The sequence below is a fragment of the Gallinula chloropus genome, assembly GCF_964237585.1.
Source record: "Gallinula chloropus genome assembly, chromosome: 7".
NCBI lineage: Eukaryota > Metazoa > Chordata > Aves > Gruiformes > Rallidae > Gallinula > Gallinula chloropus.
The window spans coordinates 2497528-2515728 of NC_140092.1; the positions used below are offsets into that span (position 1 = coordinate 2497528).

At 42.6% G+C, this 18201-nt stretch overlaps 1 protein-coding gene across 1 annotated transcript in view; it reads right to left on the minus strand.

Annotated features, from left to right (window-relative positions):
- Positions 1-935: 935 nt before the first annotated feature.
- TBC1D14 (TBC1 domain family member 14) overlaps positions 936-18201 on the minus strand; it is a gene marked incomplete at both ends in the record, with an annotated part of 65399 nt that continues 48133 nt past the window's right edge. The window contains 6 exon segments of the mRNA XM_084266662.1: positions 936-1001; positions 3186-3444; positions 11316-11425; positions 14635-14763; positions 16069-16140; positions 17172-17266. Coding sequence (XP_084122788.1) covers positions 936-1001; positions 3186-3444; positions 11316-11425; positions 14635-14763; positions 16069-16140; positions 17172-17266 — 731 coding nt within the window.

The following is an 18201-nucleotide window of genomic DNA, read 5'->3' on the forward strand; positions in this document are numbered from 1 at the left end:
ACTATAAAAATGGTTTTTAACCATTTCTCAATTTATCTGCTCAACCCACAGTTTTATCAGCATGACTGGAGGAACAGCACAGGAATGAGTAGCTGCTAGGCAAGAACACCCTGAAACAGCACTGCCAAGAAGGAGGAGACATGGAAACATACATTTAGTAGTAGGTGACCCTGGCTTTAAACAGAGGAAAGAGTATAATTGGGAAATGATGCCAGCTTAATACCTCCCCAGTAACCTTGGAATCGACTCAATGGAATTTCCTCCATATGCATCCAGACTGGAAACATCCAATGGCATCTCAAAGAACAATTGTTTTTTCACTGCTTCTCTTCCAAGTTTAACTTTCTACTTAACTTTTCCTTATTAAAAGATGGAATGTAATTGTAGGACTACGTGATTTCTTTGGTAAATGGGACCCACAGCCTGTGAAACAAGAAGCATTTCTAAAGAAATGGTCCTCATATCATTTAACTAAAAATTCCAGCACCAGTTATTTAAAATCCAGATCTAGCTACTGTTATGGGTATGGGAAATATATCCTGCCTAAGAATGAAACTGGGGAAACAGCTTCCAAAGCAACTGATACTGCTGAATGCCCAGTATTTTAAAACATCCAGGGAGAAAAAAACAGCCAACAAACCCTTACAAAACCCCCTTAATATTGTTTAGTTTCACTGCCCTCCTCAGAAGTACAGAACGTGTAACGCTGTTCACAGCAAATGCTCATTCCACTAAAAGCTGAAGGCTAAGCCTAGGTTTCACTTAGAAGGGTTTTCTCCCCCCGCATTTATCCTCTCTCCCCTTTAAGGCTATGCTACTACTAAACAAAACTCTGAAGTAACACTTTGATTTGCAGGCTCATCCATGTCAAACAGTACTCAGTACTTCTGCCACTCGAGCTCCTGTCCCGTGAGTCCCCGGAGGCAACCGCAGCTCTAACGCTTGAGTGAGGGGCTTCCTTTTTCCATCTCCCGGTTATCTTTCTGCAGAGCAGCCAGTATCTACATGTTCCCAGGAGTAAGAGAGAAAAAAAGCATTAGGGTTTTAAAAAATTGACTCAATAAATCCTTGTCTGAAGAGTTTCCAATGTAGTAATTTCTGAGCAATACTGTTTTAACTACTAAATGTAATCCAGTTTAGAGCACCTCTCCTCTGATGGAGACCTATCCCCTTAAGTCTCCGTGGCACAGACACGAATGGATTTAACAAAGGTTTATCCTCCACCTCCCCCCAACATGCTTTTGAGACCCAGAGATGAGATTCTCACCCAGATTCCACAAGTCTAGCACTATAAAAGAGGCTGCCTGAGGGAAGTTGTAACTCTCCAGATAGATGGACTGTCTGAAAACACTGCAAGTGAGCAGCCCCAGCAGGACAGTATTACCTAGGAAGTCAGGATAGAATTATCTTCACACTGACTGGTGCTCATCTAGATAGAGCACATCACTGTCTCCAAATCTACTTATCTTTTTCTGAAGCAAGGCCACACTGCAGACAGTGAAAATGTGTATTTCCTCATGTCCAACGTCAATTCAGTTAGCCCTCATGTCGAGGGCACAGCGACAGTTTCTCATGCTGCTTAATGCCCTCCCTGCCCTATAATCTCTGCTGAGGTCCAGCAGCATCCCCAAGAATTACTCTGGAACTGAATTACTGAAGGGCATTTCATCTGAAAGAAGTAAGCACCTTTCTTTTCCCTCTCTGACCGACTTCAAAGAAACCCTCTGCACCATTGGAATCACCAGGAGGTGGGGCTAAACCACCCACAGGGCAATGGCACAGCACACAGCTGCTGCACCAAGAGTGCAACATCCCTCTGAACAGAGCCCCAGCTGGCTGGTTGCTCACCAGTTCCTACAGCTGGAGAGTGAGGTCCCCTGCACAGAGATTTGGGGTAAATCAACAGCCTACTACCAGGGTTACATGGCAGAACAGGAGCACTATCTCCCCTTCTGTGCAAAGGAAGCAGCAGCAGGCTGAGAACTGATTTGGTATGTGATTCTCATTCACACACCACATCCAAACACACTGAACCATCTGAACAAGGAACAAGACTGGGATGTTACCTGTGAAGACACTGCTGGCAGAAAAATGGCCTTAAGGACAGAAGCAAAACTGAATCTGTACAACCAACTTATGACCAAGACCAGAAGGTATATGCAAACTAGACTGTGAGGAAAGCTGTGTCAGGAGCTGCTGGCAGTGTGCTGCTCTTAGCTGGGCAGTACAGGTTGTGCTCCCCCCCACACACAAGCTAAGGCTCAGAGAACTACAGACTGATCCTACTGCCAAAGTCAGAAACTCTCATCCTGAACAGCAAGCTGACAGCGACACCCCACCTACAGACAGGCTGTTATGGCAAGAGAGAACCATGAACTTCCACAGCCACTACATTTATTAACACCTTTCCGTTTCACTGCAAACTAGAACTGATAAACTGGGGCAAGCTCTATACCAGCCTGCCTCATGCAGCAGGCTGGATTCCTGCTTTGAGGTAAAACAAATGGGAGTTTGCACTCCAAATGCTATGGAGTACATTTGACCTAAACTCTCCAGCACAGTGGCTGTTACAGCCACTTCCGAATCTCCCCATTGAGGTGACACACTTCTATCTCTTTTCTTTCAGTTGGAATTTTGCTGGAAATGACACTGATGAGTGACTTTTGAACTAAAAGCTTCAGTGCTCAATTCCAGTGAAGAAAGCAGAGATGTAGCTGCTTTCTTACCACCCCAAATTATGCAAACTACATCCTCAAGGACCCAGTCATCAGACAATGAACGTACAATGATGTGTCCTGACAACTTCTCATCTTCCGCCAGAGTGAATTTTTGCTTTTAAATATCAAGTTGTGATGCTGCTAGCAGCCTCTTTCAATTAGTAAGTTAATAAATATTTTACCTAGAATCACAGAATCATGCAATATACTGAGTTGGAAGGGATCCATAAGGATCATCAAGTCCAACTGTACACACAGTGTTGGAATATTGAACGCTTTCCACTGGAGAGAAAGCTCAGGGAAATCCACTCACCTGAACGTATACTAAAAGCATGGCATGAGCTAAATGGTCCTACTACCTGTAAAATCAAATGCTAGCTCTGCTAAAACATACTTCCAGATGCTGTGAAACCCCATTTTCATGAGTACAGTGCAACCACCTGTTACCAAAGATAAGCATCCTCTTACCTGAGCCCACTTTTTGTTTCTACTTTGCATCTGAATGGTAGCAATAGACATGAAGAATTCTTCTGAAGGCAAGTCCTCTGGTAGTTTTGTTAAAAACTGGGCTATATGAATGAAGTCCATTTTGGTCAAAATATCTTCAAAAAGTTTCAATATGCCCAGGGCTGTACGGAATAAGAACTCTTCCCCGTCACGGCAGAACACATCCCAGACACGACATGCCAAGTCCAGTGGCAAAGATTTGCTGTACAGGGTGAATATCCTGAAAAACAAGAGTGAAGTTTTCAGAGTTACTACACAAGAAAAATGCCTGGGATACAGAAATGCACTGAGTGGATTATTAGTGAAGTTTGAGGCTTCTCCAATATTTGCCTCTGAACACATTGTTATTTCAAAATTTCTATTAGCTGCTGCATAGAAACACATGAAACAACGTGAAGTTGTACAAGACTTAAGGTTTCTTGTCATCAGTCTGGGGCTCCAGTCTCCATTTTCTCCCATCACCCCAGAAGAAACAACCTACACTGTTTTATGATGGACACGCACTGGCCACTGGTACAATCAGCAGCATTATTTAATCACCACTTCAGAGTTGAGGACTGATGCAGTTTCAGCTATAACACCAAAGAAAGCTGAACCTTCAGACACACTGGAAAGGGCATTTTCTGGATCAGATGAAGGGAGTGTAAAATGAACACTGTGTTCCAGGCTCAACTGGCTGGCAAAATAATAAGAGCATGGATTTTGGAGAAAAGATCAGTTGAAACCCCACTGAGTTGAAAGGAACAGGCAAGTTGTCCAGCAAGAACGCAGAGATAGCTGTGATACAGTGGTGGCTCAATGTGCTTGAAGGGATGCAACCCCCAACCAGCAAAAAGGTCACATCAGAAGCCAAGAACCTCCTGCCAGTTGCTAAAACTGCATTTTCATTAACTGCCAAGAGAACATTTCTTCCTTCATCAAAATGCCTGGCAGCCAGGAACACAAAGATGCTCCCTCTTCCATCCAACTGCAAGGCAGAGCGGTTTTCATGGCCACTAACAAGGGAGAAGAGCTACAGCAGGTTGTTTCCCCTCATAACTTCTTGCATCTCCAGAGATGCAAGATCCCTGTAACACTGCAAAGGATCCTGTCTCCGGCAGAGGTCAGCAAAGCTTCACACACAAATAAATCCTCTGCCCATCTTCGAACACAAGAGGCTTTTCCAAGTATATCGAATGCTAGTTCTTCTGTGTTTGAGACTCCCTCCATCCCCTCCTATTTTTTTCTTTAGGAAATTAGGGTTTACATTAAAAAATACAATGGAACAGCTACGTTCACATATATATAGGTATAGAACATGAGTATTTTCAGGGCAAATTCTAATAATCAAGTGTTTCCTGCAGTTTCTGCTCTTTCCTATATAAGATTATTTGAAAGATGTGTCACCCAGAATCCCTGGTTTCTCTGTGAATCAGCATGCTTTAGGAAAAATGGGAAATTACATTCATCTTACAAGCAGCAAGATGAAACTAAACCATCTCCCCCAGTTCAGGTGACGAGTAAACAGCAGCTCTAGGATCATTAGGACTTTTTTCCATTTCTACATCTCATTGCAATGTTTTTGTAACAAGTGGGAATTGTTTAAATTCTGCTCTCCAAAAAGCTGAATTAGAAGGATAAAATAAGTAAGAGGTAGGGTCTGGGATGAACAATTTTATGTACATGCAGGAATGTACACAAATAGCATGATACAAGCCCCTCCTTTGGGTTGTTGGCTGATGATGTGTTGCAGACTTTGTGGACTCTTTCAACATCTCTGTGCAGTCACACGCCACGTAAAAGTGCCTTGCAACAGAATACTCACATGGCAGAATTAAAACTGTCTATACACACAGAGGAAACAACAGCAGCTTCTGCATTTAACAAGAACATTGCAATAGGAAGCAATTCCTCAGACTCCTTTCCTGGTCACCAAGTAGCAGGCACACACTCAGCCAGAAACTAGTCCTGGTTCAAGATAAGTAACAAAGACTATTTTTTATCTGGTTTTATTCACAGAAGCTATTATTCCATCATGATCCAGACCTATCCTGGATAACCCATGTGTATTAAACCTGCAACTATGCAGAAAATGAACTGTCAGAAGGAACAGACAGAACTATTTATCAGAACGCGACTTCTTGTAGGGAAAGATTTACTTGCATCAAAAAAGCTGTCACATCACATCAGGTATTTGACCCTGATCTCTTCCTAATCTGGAAGGAGGTGCAATTTGCAGGAAATTCACAAGGCAACTAACTGTCATTAATACCAGCATGGAATTGAAAGCATCAGGCCCCAGGAAGGGACAGTGGGCAAGGGTATAACAGAATAAGCAAGGGTAGGAATCATCTCTCCTAAGAACGGATACAGCATTTGCTCCCTTCAAACATTTCCTATGGAAAGACATTTTTATGAGACATCCGAGCTACTGCTGGGAAACCCAGCTGAGATCTGTCACAGCAACACAGCAGCTGCCAGACTAGAAGAGTTACAGCAGCGGCTGCGGGCAGCACTACCGCCCGACCTGCACAGGACCTGCTCACGCAGCAGGACGGTGCACTGCTCTGGATGCCACACAGGTCTGTGCCACTCTTCCAAGCCACCACCTGTCCCAGCAACAGACACCACAGTTAACCAGCACAGAGATGCCCAGTGTCAGAGTAACATAAATGCAAGTGACTGGCTGCTATCTGTTTCGATGAGGGGAAAAAAAGCCAGCAAAGCAGCAGATGCTCCTGCTCCTCCCAGCCCTGCTTATGATGACCATGCACTGTGAGGTAGGTGCAAGAAATCCTGGCTGGTTCACTAGCCACAGGGAACACGTATGACCATAATGCTATCAGTGTCACCATGATCATCACAGGCTCTGTCTTTTCTTTCCTTTTTTCCTTCTTTTTTCTTTTTCCCCTCTTTGTTTTTCTCCATAAGCTATTGTTAGCAACAGCACTGCAGACAGGTGTGCCAGATGTTGGATTGACATCTCCTACACAACGATGCTGATGCAGATCAGTTCCTGTCTATCCTTGCACTGCACATTCTCTCCCCATGTCTGTCACAGCACAAAAATGTACCTCCACAACTTCTGGTTTCAGCTGTGGAAACGGATGAAAGGGGTGAACTAATTCACCTCTTAAACTTATTCTTGGATCGTCCCCTCCTCCACCCTGGTATTAATTTTTAGTGGTTACATTCTGGATCAACTACATCTGTTCTAGATGAAGACTGCATCTTTCTGTGTGTTATGCATTACAGTTAGAGAGGCATCTGTTCTCATTAGCACCTTCAGTACTACTGCAACAGGCTCGTTGGGAACAGTTTATTTAGTACAATTTTTAAATCATTACAGTTGGGAAAAAAAGAAAGAGTGAGAGCATTCACTTTGTTCCTTGTAAGAAAAAGTTATTATGGTGTTATACAATACTGATTGCAACACAGCAGCTTCTTAGCTTTCAGCAAATCTGATTGGGCTCTAAAATGTGAAGATGTAATACAAAAACCTGAGTTTCTGGGCAATTTCTAATCAGTCAGCAGCACCCCTTAAGACCTGCTGCTCTCTCACCAAGCAGCACAACAAGGCAACACAGCATTTCATTTGCTTCCACCCCAACCTGCAGTGACTTATGGATGAGCACACTGTAAACTGGGCTGAAGACTCATCCAATTGAAACAATCAGGATGTCACCAGAAACCTTTGGGCAGAATTCCAGTCCACTTTATTAAATTTGAAATGGAGGAATGCATTTTAAAGCATCACCTGGAGCTTCATTTTTTCGGGGGCTGGTGGAGACATGGACTACTGTTTTCTGAATGTACTGGACAGCAAGCTTATAAACCCTTCACTGGCTGTGCCCATTACCAACACCCACACAAAGTGGCTTGGGCCTTTATAACAAGCAAATGGTGTGAACAGAGAGTCAGTGTTCACAGAGTGCAACCACAGTCAATGCCATACTAAAGAACCACTGATCAATCCATGAGGACAAACAAAGCCCTTGGCTATAATTACTACCAAAATAGTTTTTCTGAGGTGTTTGTCCAGCAGCAGCAGGAGGCCAGAAACAGACAGCATGCATCCTTTGCAAATCCACCTTCTCCTCCACTCACAAGAGCCTGTGGTACATCAGCTGACAGAGCAAAGAGGACAAAACCAGACTTCTCAGACACATGATTTCTGTGAACCTGACTGCACATTGCTCTTTGCAGCCCCCCTTGCACCTGAATCCCTTTATAATCTTCAAAAAAAAGTAAAAACTTGTCTAACTTTTGAATTCTTACCACGGGGACTTCTCTGTTGGAGCTTGGGCTTGAAGCACATGGGTCCTTTTTAAGAGAGATGCCTTACTCCTGGCAGGTATCCACCAATAATCATGTCACTGCAACTATCAATTGAATTCTTAAGTCCTCAGCATTTTCCCACCACAGAAAGCAGTAGTGGAACTGAACTGACAGGGGTGGTGGCCCCCCTAAATCCTCTACCAGTCCCCAGAAAACCCAAAGCAGCACTGCCTCACCTGCAGAGCTGGGCCCATCTATATGCACAGCGTTTCTTTTCCTTGGAACACATCTGACTTAGGCACAGCAGTATTCCTAGCACTGGCTACAGGAAGCAGCACAAAGGGGACTAGTTGATTCCACCCTAATTGCAGCAGGAGCAGGAGGGTTTCCCAGCAACTGGTCTCTGCAGCATTGGGCACTGGAGCCCTCCCAGAGCTGGCACCAGCTGAGAGTTACTGCACGCATGCCTGCACAGTAACCATGCCAGCCACCAGCACAGCAGCAGGCATCCCTCTGGAGCTCAGAACTGCACTTCAATTAAAGTAATGCTGTCAGAGCAAGGCTGTTTCATTGAGATTTCCACCTACAACCAAAAGATCTGTTTATGCAGACCAACACTGTACCATATTCTTCCCTGACTTTATCTTTCCAGCCACAGTTCTGCTTTTAATGGAGCTCTATCCATACTACAGCAAATTCACTCTCAGCCATGAGCCACAGGCAACCTTATAGGCAACGTTTTCCAAAGTCCTTAGCTTTAATAGTTACTCCCAGACCAGACCCACCTGATCATTTCTTACATCTTTGCTTTATTACTTCCTGGAAGTAATGGAAGGAGAGCACATAAAGTCCAATTCACTAAGTTTCCAGCAGCTACTTAAAAAACCCAAACCAAAACAAAAAACCCAAATCTGCTTCCTACAGGATAAAGGATTTTAAACTAGAAAGTGTGTGTGTGTGTGTGTGTATATATATGTATGTATGTATGTATGCACACATCTTTTATATGTATATGCATACACAAATATATACCTAAATCTTACACTGGAAAATATCCTCTCCACTGTCTAACAAAATTCAAGACAGAGTGCAGCAAGCTGACAAGACAAGTGTGAAAGAAGTTTGATAAAGGACTGGTCAGGACTGCCTCAATAGTCCTGTGCAGGAGGAGGAACGCAGTAAATTGTCCTTGGGATTAAAATAAACAACTTTAATATGGATGCAGGTAGTCAGCAAGAAAGGCTAAGGGTTGTCATTCCATTCCTACAAAGACCTTGAGAAGCACTATCCACAAACACTCCTGACAGAAGTTGCTTACAAGTGCTCTTAATACCCACAGAAGAAACAAAAAGGGAGGTCTGATGTGCCCCCCACACTCAGACTGCAACAGTTCAGTTCTTTGCTCATAACAGAGTCAATTCTAATTTTAACCTATAAACGTGCTCAGAGAGAACAAGTGATCACATCAATATTTACTCAAGAAAATGCTACGAAGACTAAGCAGTGCTGCTTTGATAGGGGAGGGGAATGTAAACCTTCAACCTTTCATCAAAACAGCCTTTCTCTACATCTCAGATTTCTGCTGCTGTTCCTACAGATTTCTTATTTACAATGTAAAACTCAAAGTTAGACAAAAGAGTGATATTAACATACCTGCACCATGAAGACACTCATTTCTAGACCCTCTTACATGAAAAAACCTACCTAACTTACAACAGCACATTAAACTACTAATCTATTGAAAAGGTAACCTAGTGATTTAATGTTGTCTATCCAGTTATTCCTCAGCATGTTTACAGACATCTTATTCTGATACCCTTTTATTCAATTGCTTCCTCCACACACAGGCTTTTCACAACGTTGTCTGAAGCAATACAATTTCAACATCTTTCCTCTTATCATTGAACATACCAGCCTCTGCCCTCTTCCTTCACTTCCATTCCAGTATTTTCTCTAGCACCTTCCTGCTCTGTGAATCTAGACCTATAAATCTAATTGTTTAACATTCTCAACCTCCAGCTGTCTGGTTAACTCCAGCTTGGTTAAACCACAACACTTATGAAACTCAGACAAAAAAATGCTGTTACTAGTTGTAATTCAATCTTTTATGGGAAGCATCTAGTCACATACCTGAGAAGAGGAGAGAAGCTGTCAACAATTTCAGTGCAAATTCATTTCTCACACAGATGATTTTCATGTTGTGCTGACACACAACCCATCTGGCTGAGAACAGCCCTTTGAGCTGCCCCAAGCCCAAACCTGACAGGCACAAATGCAAATACTCAAATTTGGAGTGCTTTACACTGCACTGAAATTTGGCAGGAGTGCAAATAAGATCCTTTCTCCCCTCTCTAAGGAAAAAGGTTCTAATTACACTAGAACTAAAAAGGAAGGCAGTTTCACCAAATTAAAAGATTCTAATTGCCTATCTGCTAAGTGGAATAGCTGCAATAATTAACAACATGCTAATGCCCTTTACCTATTCAACTGGACTGTGTCAAGATCAGTTTTTACACAACCTGTTCTGGGATACTCTAAAAAGCAGCTGGGACCCCCTGACATATGAGTGAGATACTGCCCAAGAGTCATAGTTCATCACAGAATCACAAGGTTGGAAAAGACCTTTGAGACCACCAAGTCCAACCATTCCCATCCTAAGCTAAACCACATCCCTAAGTACCTCATCTACCCTTTTTTTAAACACATCCAGGAAAGGTGACTCAACCCCTCCCTGGGCAGCCTGTTCCAGCCCTGACAACTCTTTCAGTAACAGATTTTTTTCTAGTGTCCAATCTGACCCTTGTCTGGCACAGCTTCATATCATTTCCCCCTGTCCCATCTCCTGTCACCTGGCTGAAGAGACCATCGCCCACCTCTCTACAACCTCCCTTCAGGTAGTTGTAGGTGGTGAGAAGGTCTCCCCTCAGCCTCCTCTTCTCCAGGCTCAACACCCCCAGCTCCCTCAGATGGTCCTCAGAGGATTTGCCCTCCAGCCCCTTCCCCAGCCTGGTTGCCCTTCTCTGGACTCACTCCAGGACCTCAATGTCCTTCTGATGGTGAGGAGCCCAGAACTGGACCCAGCACTCGAGGTGTGGCCTCATCAATGCCCAGTCCAGGGTCACAATCACCTCCCCAGACCTACTGGCCACACTGTTTTTGATACAAGCCAGGATGCCATTGGCCTTCTTGGCTGCCTGGGCACACTGCTGGCTCATATTCAGCCTCCTGTCAACCAACACCCCCAGGTCCTTCTCTGCCTGACAGCTCTCCAGCCAGCCTCCCCCAGCCTGTAGCGCTGCCTGGGGTTGTTATGTCCCATGTGCAGCACTCTGTCCTTGGCCTTGTTAAGCTTCATCCCACTGGTCTCAGCCCAAAGAAACCTACATTCATCCTACAAAAGCCTACATGTTTGCTTTTCTGTAGCTTCTACCTTCATGCTGTATGGACACAAATACTGTGCTTTAACTCCTCTTTCCTGTTCCAAGAGGACAAAGTGTAACTTTCAAATGCAAAATCTACTTATACAACCCAGCACACACCTGCACACGAAGTAAAAAGAACTTAAGGGCTTTCTCAGAAGATCAATCCAAGCATGCACTAAACATGGCTAAACACTGCTATACAACTGTATTTCAAAATAAGCCTCAAACTCAACAGAAGTAAAAAAAATAAAGGTTAGGTAAACATTAAACATCACAGAAGTATGTGGGAATGACTCAGACTGACAACTCAAGTACTGAACAAAAGATTAAGCCTTTATCTTAAAAGAATACTAAACCAGGTTGTGAACACTCTATGCTAGTATGCACACTAATTATGCTTTCAGGGTCTTACCAATCAATAAGATAGATGTCTGGAGTTAAGTTATTTTTTTTGAAGTGAGCAAATAGCTTTGGCAGATTTTCTTCAAAGAATACCTCAAATGCAGCAAAGTAAGTCAACATCTGGGAAAATACAACAAGGAGAAAAAAGCAGTTAGCTGTATTAATATGCTTAAATGTGTTATCATCTGTTGTTGGATTAATGCTCTTCAAAAACAGGATCAGATTAATTACACAACACAATAAAAAGCTATAAAGCTACGTAAAGGACAGCATCTCCAAGCACACAGAGTTTTAGGTCCACCCTGTAAAACCCATCTCATACTAAAGACAAAGGGGAATGGATTAAAACTACAGGAAGGAAGGTTTAGATTAGATATTAGGGGGAAGCTTTTTACAGAGAGAGACGTGAGGTGCTGGAACACGCTGCCCAGAGAGGGGGTGGGTGCCCCATCCCTGGGGGTGTTCAAGGCCAGGTTGGATGGGCCCCTGGGCAACCTTGTGTAGCTCCAGGCCTGGAGATTGGTGGCCCTGCCTGTGGCAGAGGGTTGGAGCTCTGTGACCCTTGGGGTCCCTTCCAGCCCAGGCCATTCTATGATTCTATGATTCCAAACAATGTAATTATTGTTCTGGGTCTTGGCCAGCTTCCTTCGGAAAGAAAGAGACCAGCAGGGAAGAAGTTATTTGCTGATTTCGCAAAATAATTACAACAGAACGGTGCTTTATGCTCATGGCAGTAATTCAATATTACACTGAATAAAATCCCAGGCCCAGTGGATTTTAAAAATAAGTAAAAAGAGACTGAAATGATTTATTAATCCAGAGCAAGTGCAGCGTCCAGACGCGCTCGTATTGTACTACCACAGCGTCCTCTACACTGTGCCTTTTGAAAGGAGATAACAGCATCCCTACTGCAAAGGGGAAGAGACAAAGTTCCCCTAGAAAATCCAACCATCCAGACAAAAAAACCTTTGCAAAAGGAACAGATTGCAACGCTCATCTGGTACTGTAGCCCCTGAACTGCACTGCTTTTAACAAAAAGACCTTCATGCTATTTCAGAATATGAATATTTAGGTCAAATTTCATAACAGAGGGCATGCAAAAAGAAAATCTTCCAACCCAGCTATGAGTTAAAAACAAAAGGCTTCTTAGCCTCTGCCCTGTCCTCCTAATAATACAGGGAGAAAATCTAAGCAACATCTTTGAATGCTTCAGTAATTTTAATTACAATATCCCAATAAAAGCACTAAAGAATGGCTGTGATTTCTTCAAAGTATGAGCTGTATCAGCATGCTTCTCCCCAAAACACCATGGCAGTGAAAGGAAGAGAGAAGCCTTTTGTCTGCAATCCTTTTAAAGGATGACAGATCTGTTTCCCAGGGTTTTTTTCATGTCCTTAAAGAATTTTTTCCTGTTTCATCTGAATGAAGTGACAGATGGTGGACTATCTTCATTAACAGTGGCAAATCAAAAAACTGAGTCTGGTAGAAGGTTTGGAAGCCAAATCAGAGATGGGTGTATGCTACATCAACAGCCAAACAAAGTTACATAAAATCTCTGAACCACCAGTTACTGAGAAACAGCTTCATGGCAAACATGAAACCCAAAACCTAGAGGACTGTGCAACTGAAATCGTTTCCCAGTATGGATTATTAAATGCATGAAATCCAAGTATCTCATGAGATCTGGGTCTATAAAGGAGGAAGCAGGTAAAGCCACACAGCCCTACTTCCAAAACGTTTACATGCTGGCACCAGAGTACAAGAGTTCTGCTGAAGTGTCTCAGAAGTGCTTCAGAGAAGGGATTCTACACATAACTGCTGCAATCCCATATATTGATGCTGTTGCAGACAGCTCTATTAGGAAGACAGTAGCAGTTGAGGTCATTATCTTAATTCAATCAACATTCAACAAGACATTTTACTCAGTAGTAATTAAAAAACCTAGCTTAATAAAACTGTAACCAACAAAAGAAATCAAGATACACTGGTATAAGTTACTACAGGTTCCACAACTAACTTAAGCTGGGATTTGTTTTTAATTTATTATACATTAATAAAAATAAGCCTTTGTTTAGTAAGCTGTAAAACTGACACAAAAAGATGAGGGAACACAGCAGACCACTACATTAACCACAAGAAGCCCAAACTGTCTGTCTTTGTGTCTCACTACTTGCTTTGAACTATACAGCTCTCCACAGCTTTGCAATTTCACCCATGTTAATATTCCCTCACCTATCACCCATCTCTACTCCCCTGTAACCATTCATTTATCATGTAGCTTCTATTTAACCAGCCTAACAGAACTAAACAGCACTATCCAAAAGCATACCAAAATCCACTATTCCAGCTAAAGAAATAATCTTATTCTAGCAAATTTAATCCCAGAACCATCTTCACAAGAATTGTACTTACACACTGAATGCATGAACCTGTCCTCTTTTTCCAAGTACATTAATGGAGATGACTGATACTGCTTCTAGCAATGCTGTCTGTACATTTCCCCCATGGGTATTTACAACTGCTGAGATTCAGGGGCTGCAACAAGGAGCTACACACTGCTTTTCCAGCAGGAAATTCTGATAGGATCCCTGGTATCCTACTGCTTAAGCAACAAAAGTGATGGCTGCTGAAGGCATCCATTACCTTGCTTTATTTCTCTCTTTTGATCTCCTGAGCAGCAGATCCTATGTTGATAGTGTTAAAAGGTAAGTGAGAAAGGAATACAGAATGCCATATATTTTAGAAAAAAACCCAAAATTTTGAAATAAATTAAGAGTACATTTCAGAATGTGCCTTATTTTGCAATGGCATACAAGCAGCCCTGAGTACACACTAAAAAGAAATTTTATAGCCTGTGGAGAGAACCAGGCAACCAACTGCCACTGAAAATCAGAGGGGTCTGCTCATCTGATTCCCCAGGCTGCTGTTCAAGCACAGCTGCGACAGGTAGGAAACCCAGGTCTCCAGCACCAGTCTATTTCTAGCAGCCTATTAGTTTGGGGTAAAAAGCACCTTCAGGCACTTGTAATATTCGGGTGTTTTCAGTTTTTAACTACAGTGCTTAATTAGAAAAACACTCTCCTAAGTGTTCTCTCAGCATCCCAGAACAGCAGCTGCACCACTTCATTCACCTGCCTTTCCACAAAGGTTAGCAGAGTGGGGTTTTTTGGTGTGGTTTGGTTTTTTTGAGGGTGCATGTGACCACATGGGGGGGGTTAGCAAGTGTGTTGCTTTAAAATCAATTCTGACTTATTTTCCATACTACTGAGCCCTTTTCCCCCCCCCCAGTTATTTCCACCATGCAGATTCCAGTTCTCCTGCATACTTACAAGGCCATGGTCCACCCGGAAAAACGCCATCTGGCAGGGTTTATTCAAAAGGTTAGAAAAAGCAATGAAGGCATCTGCAGTATCCAAGTTCAAGATCAATACTGCTGCTATGAATGACATGCCCTGTACCTAGAAGAGATGAGAAGTGTTACCATTCAGCAATAACACTGCCTCATTTTGTCCTCCCAGTCCCCAAGGTTTTAATGCACTCACTGAACTGCTGAACTTTGCAAAACATCCAGGAAGGCAGATTTGTTTTTTACCCCAGGTGACCCTTTGTTATTGCATGTTCAGAGCATGGAAACTAATGATTCCTATCTTCCCTCCATTCAAAGACTCCAAGTAGAACTCCTGAGACAGGCTAGCATGACAGCCTTCTCAAATATGCAGAATAAACATTTTTTTTCAAGAATAAGCTGCTTCTAGATAACCCCACTTCTCCTAGGGATAGGCTGTACATACCTGTATTTGTGGAAAGCTGGACTAGGTCACTAGAAACAGAGATTGGTCTTTCCTTTTCCACCAGTTCCCAGCAGTTACACAAAGCTGTGATGACTCCTTTGACAAGCAGTACCATTTTACAATGAAGCTCACATTCCACTTACCATAAGCTGATGGTATTTGCTGCATTTTTCTACAAAGCATGCTATGGAATCAAAGCTGAATCTAGGCAAAGCTCACTCACTCAAGGGGTGTAGCGCTGCCCTGTCAGTCACATGGACCAAGGTGTGACAGCCCTTCCCACAAACTTGAGGAACAAGCTCCTTCCCAACACAACAGGTTCCATGCCAGAAGCAGCTCACCACCTGACCTGCCCTTTTTCTGGTTTCCCAGCAGTTTTGGCCAAGCATTGCAAGCTACTGGCAGAATAGGAACATGATCTTTCTGCATTTGCCTGCTCTAAAACAGCCGCTCCTGAATGAAGAATAAGCTCCCATATATAGCCCAGCTCTAGGGAAAAAAGACTAAATGAAGTATCTGAATCCACTCAGGCCTCTAATAATCACTACTTCAAATACGTGGAGGGAGCTCATGTAGCCTCAATGGGCATTGCTTTCAAGACTCTTGGAGAAGCTCACAGTGCTAAGGCACATCAAGAGGAGTAAAGATCCTCAACAGAAGAGTCTCAGTAAGACTGCCATTAGGAGCAGCATGTACTCCAATTTAACTACATCTATTTCTACTCCAATGTTCAAGCACTGCAAACACACACTTTTGAGTTCCAATCACTTAACCTGTTAAAAAGCTTAAATCTAGCAACAGAACCATTCCATGCACTTCTCAAGCATGTAAGGGAATAGAAGGAAGCACATAGAGACCCCACAAGCATTCACTAAGTCTTTTAATACTGATCTACAAAGGACTGATTAACACAATCCACCCTTCTCCTAGTTCTCCCTCCCCAACCCTGGAAAAAGAAAATTCTTCACTTACATAGCCTACATCAGGCCTGTAACAAGTATAGGCTCCTAAAATACTGTGCAACGTGTCATGGTAAGGACCACCCTATAATTAAACAAAAACAAGTCAATACACATGAGAATATAACAAACATGTTAGAAACCTTTCAGTGTTACAGACAGTACCTATCATTTCAGATAAAGGACACATAATTTCTCTACACAGCTGTGAACAGCTCTTTCCAAGTAATTTTGGCTTTGAAAGCATGGAACACCCCTCCACACCGTATCTGTTACCAATGCACACAGTTCATCCCATACTTTCATGGCATATTAAATCTTTATACAAGAGAATGGAAGCCTAAAGAGATTCTTTCTAGTTCAGCAGCACTTGGATAATAATGCCAAGAAAGCAGAACACTAATGAGAGCTACTTAATGGTCTATCAGACTAGAGGCAGAATCCAACCACAAAGAAAACGGTTTAAAAAACCCCATGCCTTAACACACACAAAGCACATCAAGAATGACATAGACAGCTAAAAAGAATTTCACATTACTGGCTATGCTGCCATATCTTACACTAAGTAACTGGCTGTGAATTTCCAAAGGGAAAAGTTTTTAATTTAAAAATCCTGATTTACTGCAATCTAAACTTTTTTAGAGAGCTGCTCTAATTTTTGTACAGAAGGACAAAATACCTGGTTAAAGCAAGTCATGAAAGCACACCAAAACCATACAAGGTAAACTGGTCTTGCATGGAACCAAAAAATGCCAGCAAATCTAGCTTGCTGGAGCTGTGCTCTCACTCACTGTATTCACAAGCCAGCAGTGTTGATTCACTGATCTGGAAGCACTCACCTGCGTGACTCTGTCAGACAGCAACCACCATGATCTGGCCTACACTAATCACAATGGTTAGCTAACAGATTGGGGTTTTGCATCTTCCAAACAGAGTACTTCAAGGTGACTCTTTTCTAGGTTGTTTATAGTTCTACAAAATCTTTAGAAACTTTTTCCTCTCAAGATGCCTGTTCCTTCAGATTGCAGCTCAGTGGGCTGTTTCAACCACGGAACAGGCAGCATTATGTAAATTTCATTTCTCTGAGAAGTCAAGACACAAGTTAACATTGCTTACTTGCTGAAATATGCAGAGATTAGGAAACGTTCTTGAGATATCCAGTTTTATTAACTCCAAGCTTGCTTCTCTGTCAGCTGCAGAAAATCCAGCATCTACAAAAGCCAAAGTTACAGCATTTGTTACATGGATCAGTGCACGCTCTCTTTTTCTGATCCTGGCAAGGGTTAGCATCTGCACAGATCATTTATTTCAATGCAAATGGGAAGAGGCAGGACAACTCCCTGAATTCAGCACACAGGCTGAGAAGCAAGTATGTCCTGACTCAAAGCACACTGACACCCTCGATGTGTTTCAAAGCAATGGGAGGAAAGATGCAAGGCAAGGCACACCAGGCACTTTACTGGTATCTGCTGACCAAACACAGCCTGTTAGACACAAGCCTGTTGACCTGTGACTCCTCAGCCTTAACAAGGCTCCCCAGTGGCTCCTGAAATGCTGTGGTTCATCTACTCTGTGGAAAGGCTGTGGTGGGAGGAAGTAGTCCTATAGCAGAAGCATTTGATGCATGCTACCTATATCTACCACTGTTTCCTCTCCTTCCAAACTCTGGTTTATTTACTATTTGCATGTGTTATGGACACTGCAATACACTCTCCATGACTGAAACAAGTTTTATACAATGTAGATTTCTAAAGCATTAGTTTTCTCTTGTATTTTGTCTGTTCTGGCAAGTACAGTTGGGAATTACCTCCTGTTACTTATGGAGCAATCAAAAAACAAGAGTTGTCACTGGTCAGTGGTTACAACCACCATCTGAGCACATAAACTCCAGAAAATAAAGTGAAGAGGAAGCTGGAAACATACTAGATGTGATCTTATTTAAGATGCAGACAATCTTAACAGAACAAAGTAGGGGATTTCCAAACAAAAATATTTTTCTGTGGAGAAATGCCAGTATGTATGTCCTCTTTATTCTGTTCAGCATAAGTAGTTACAAAGGCAATTTCAAGCATCTGCATGTAGTTTTATACTCTCTCAAAAATAAACAACTCTTCCAATCAATTAGTACATCTCACACACTTTATCT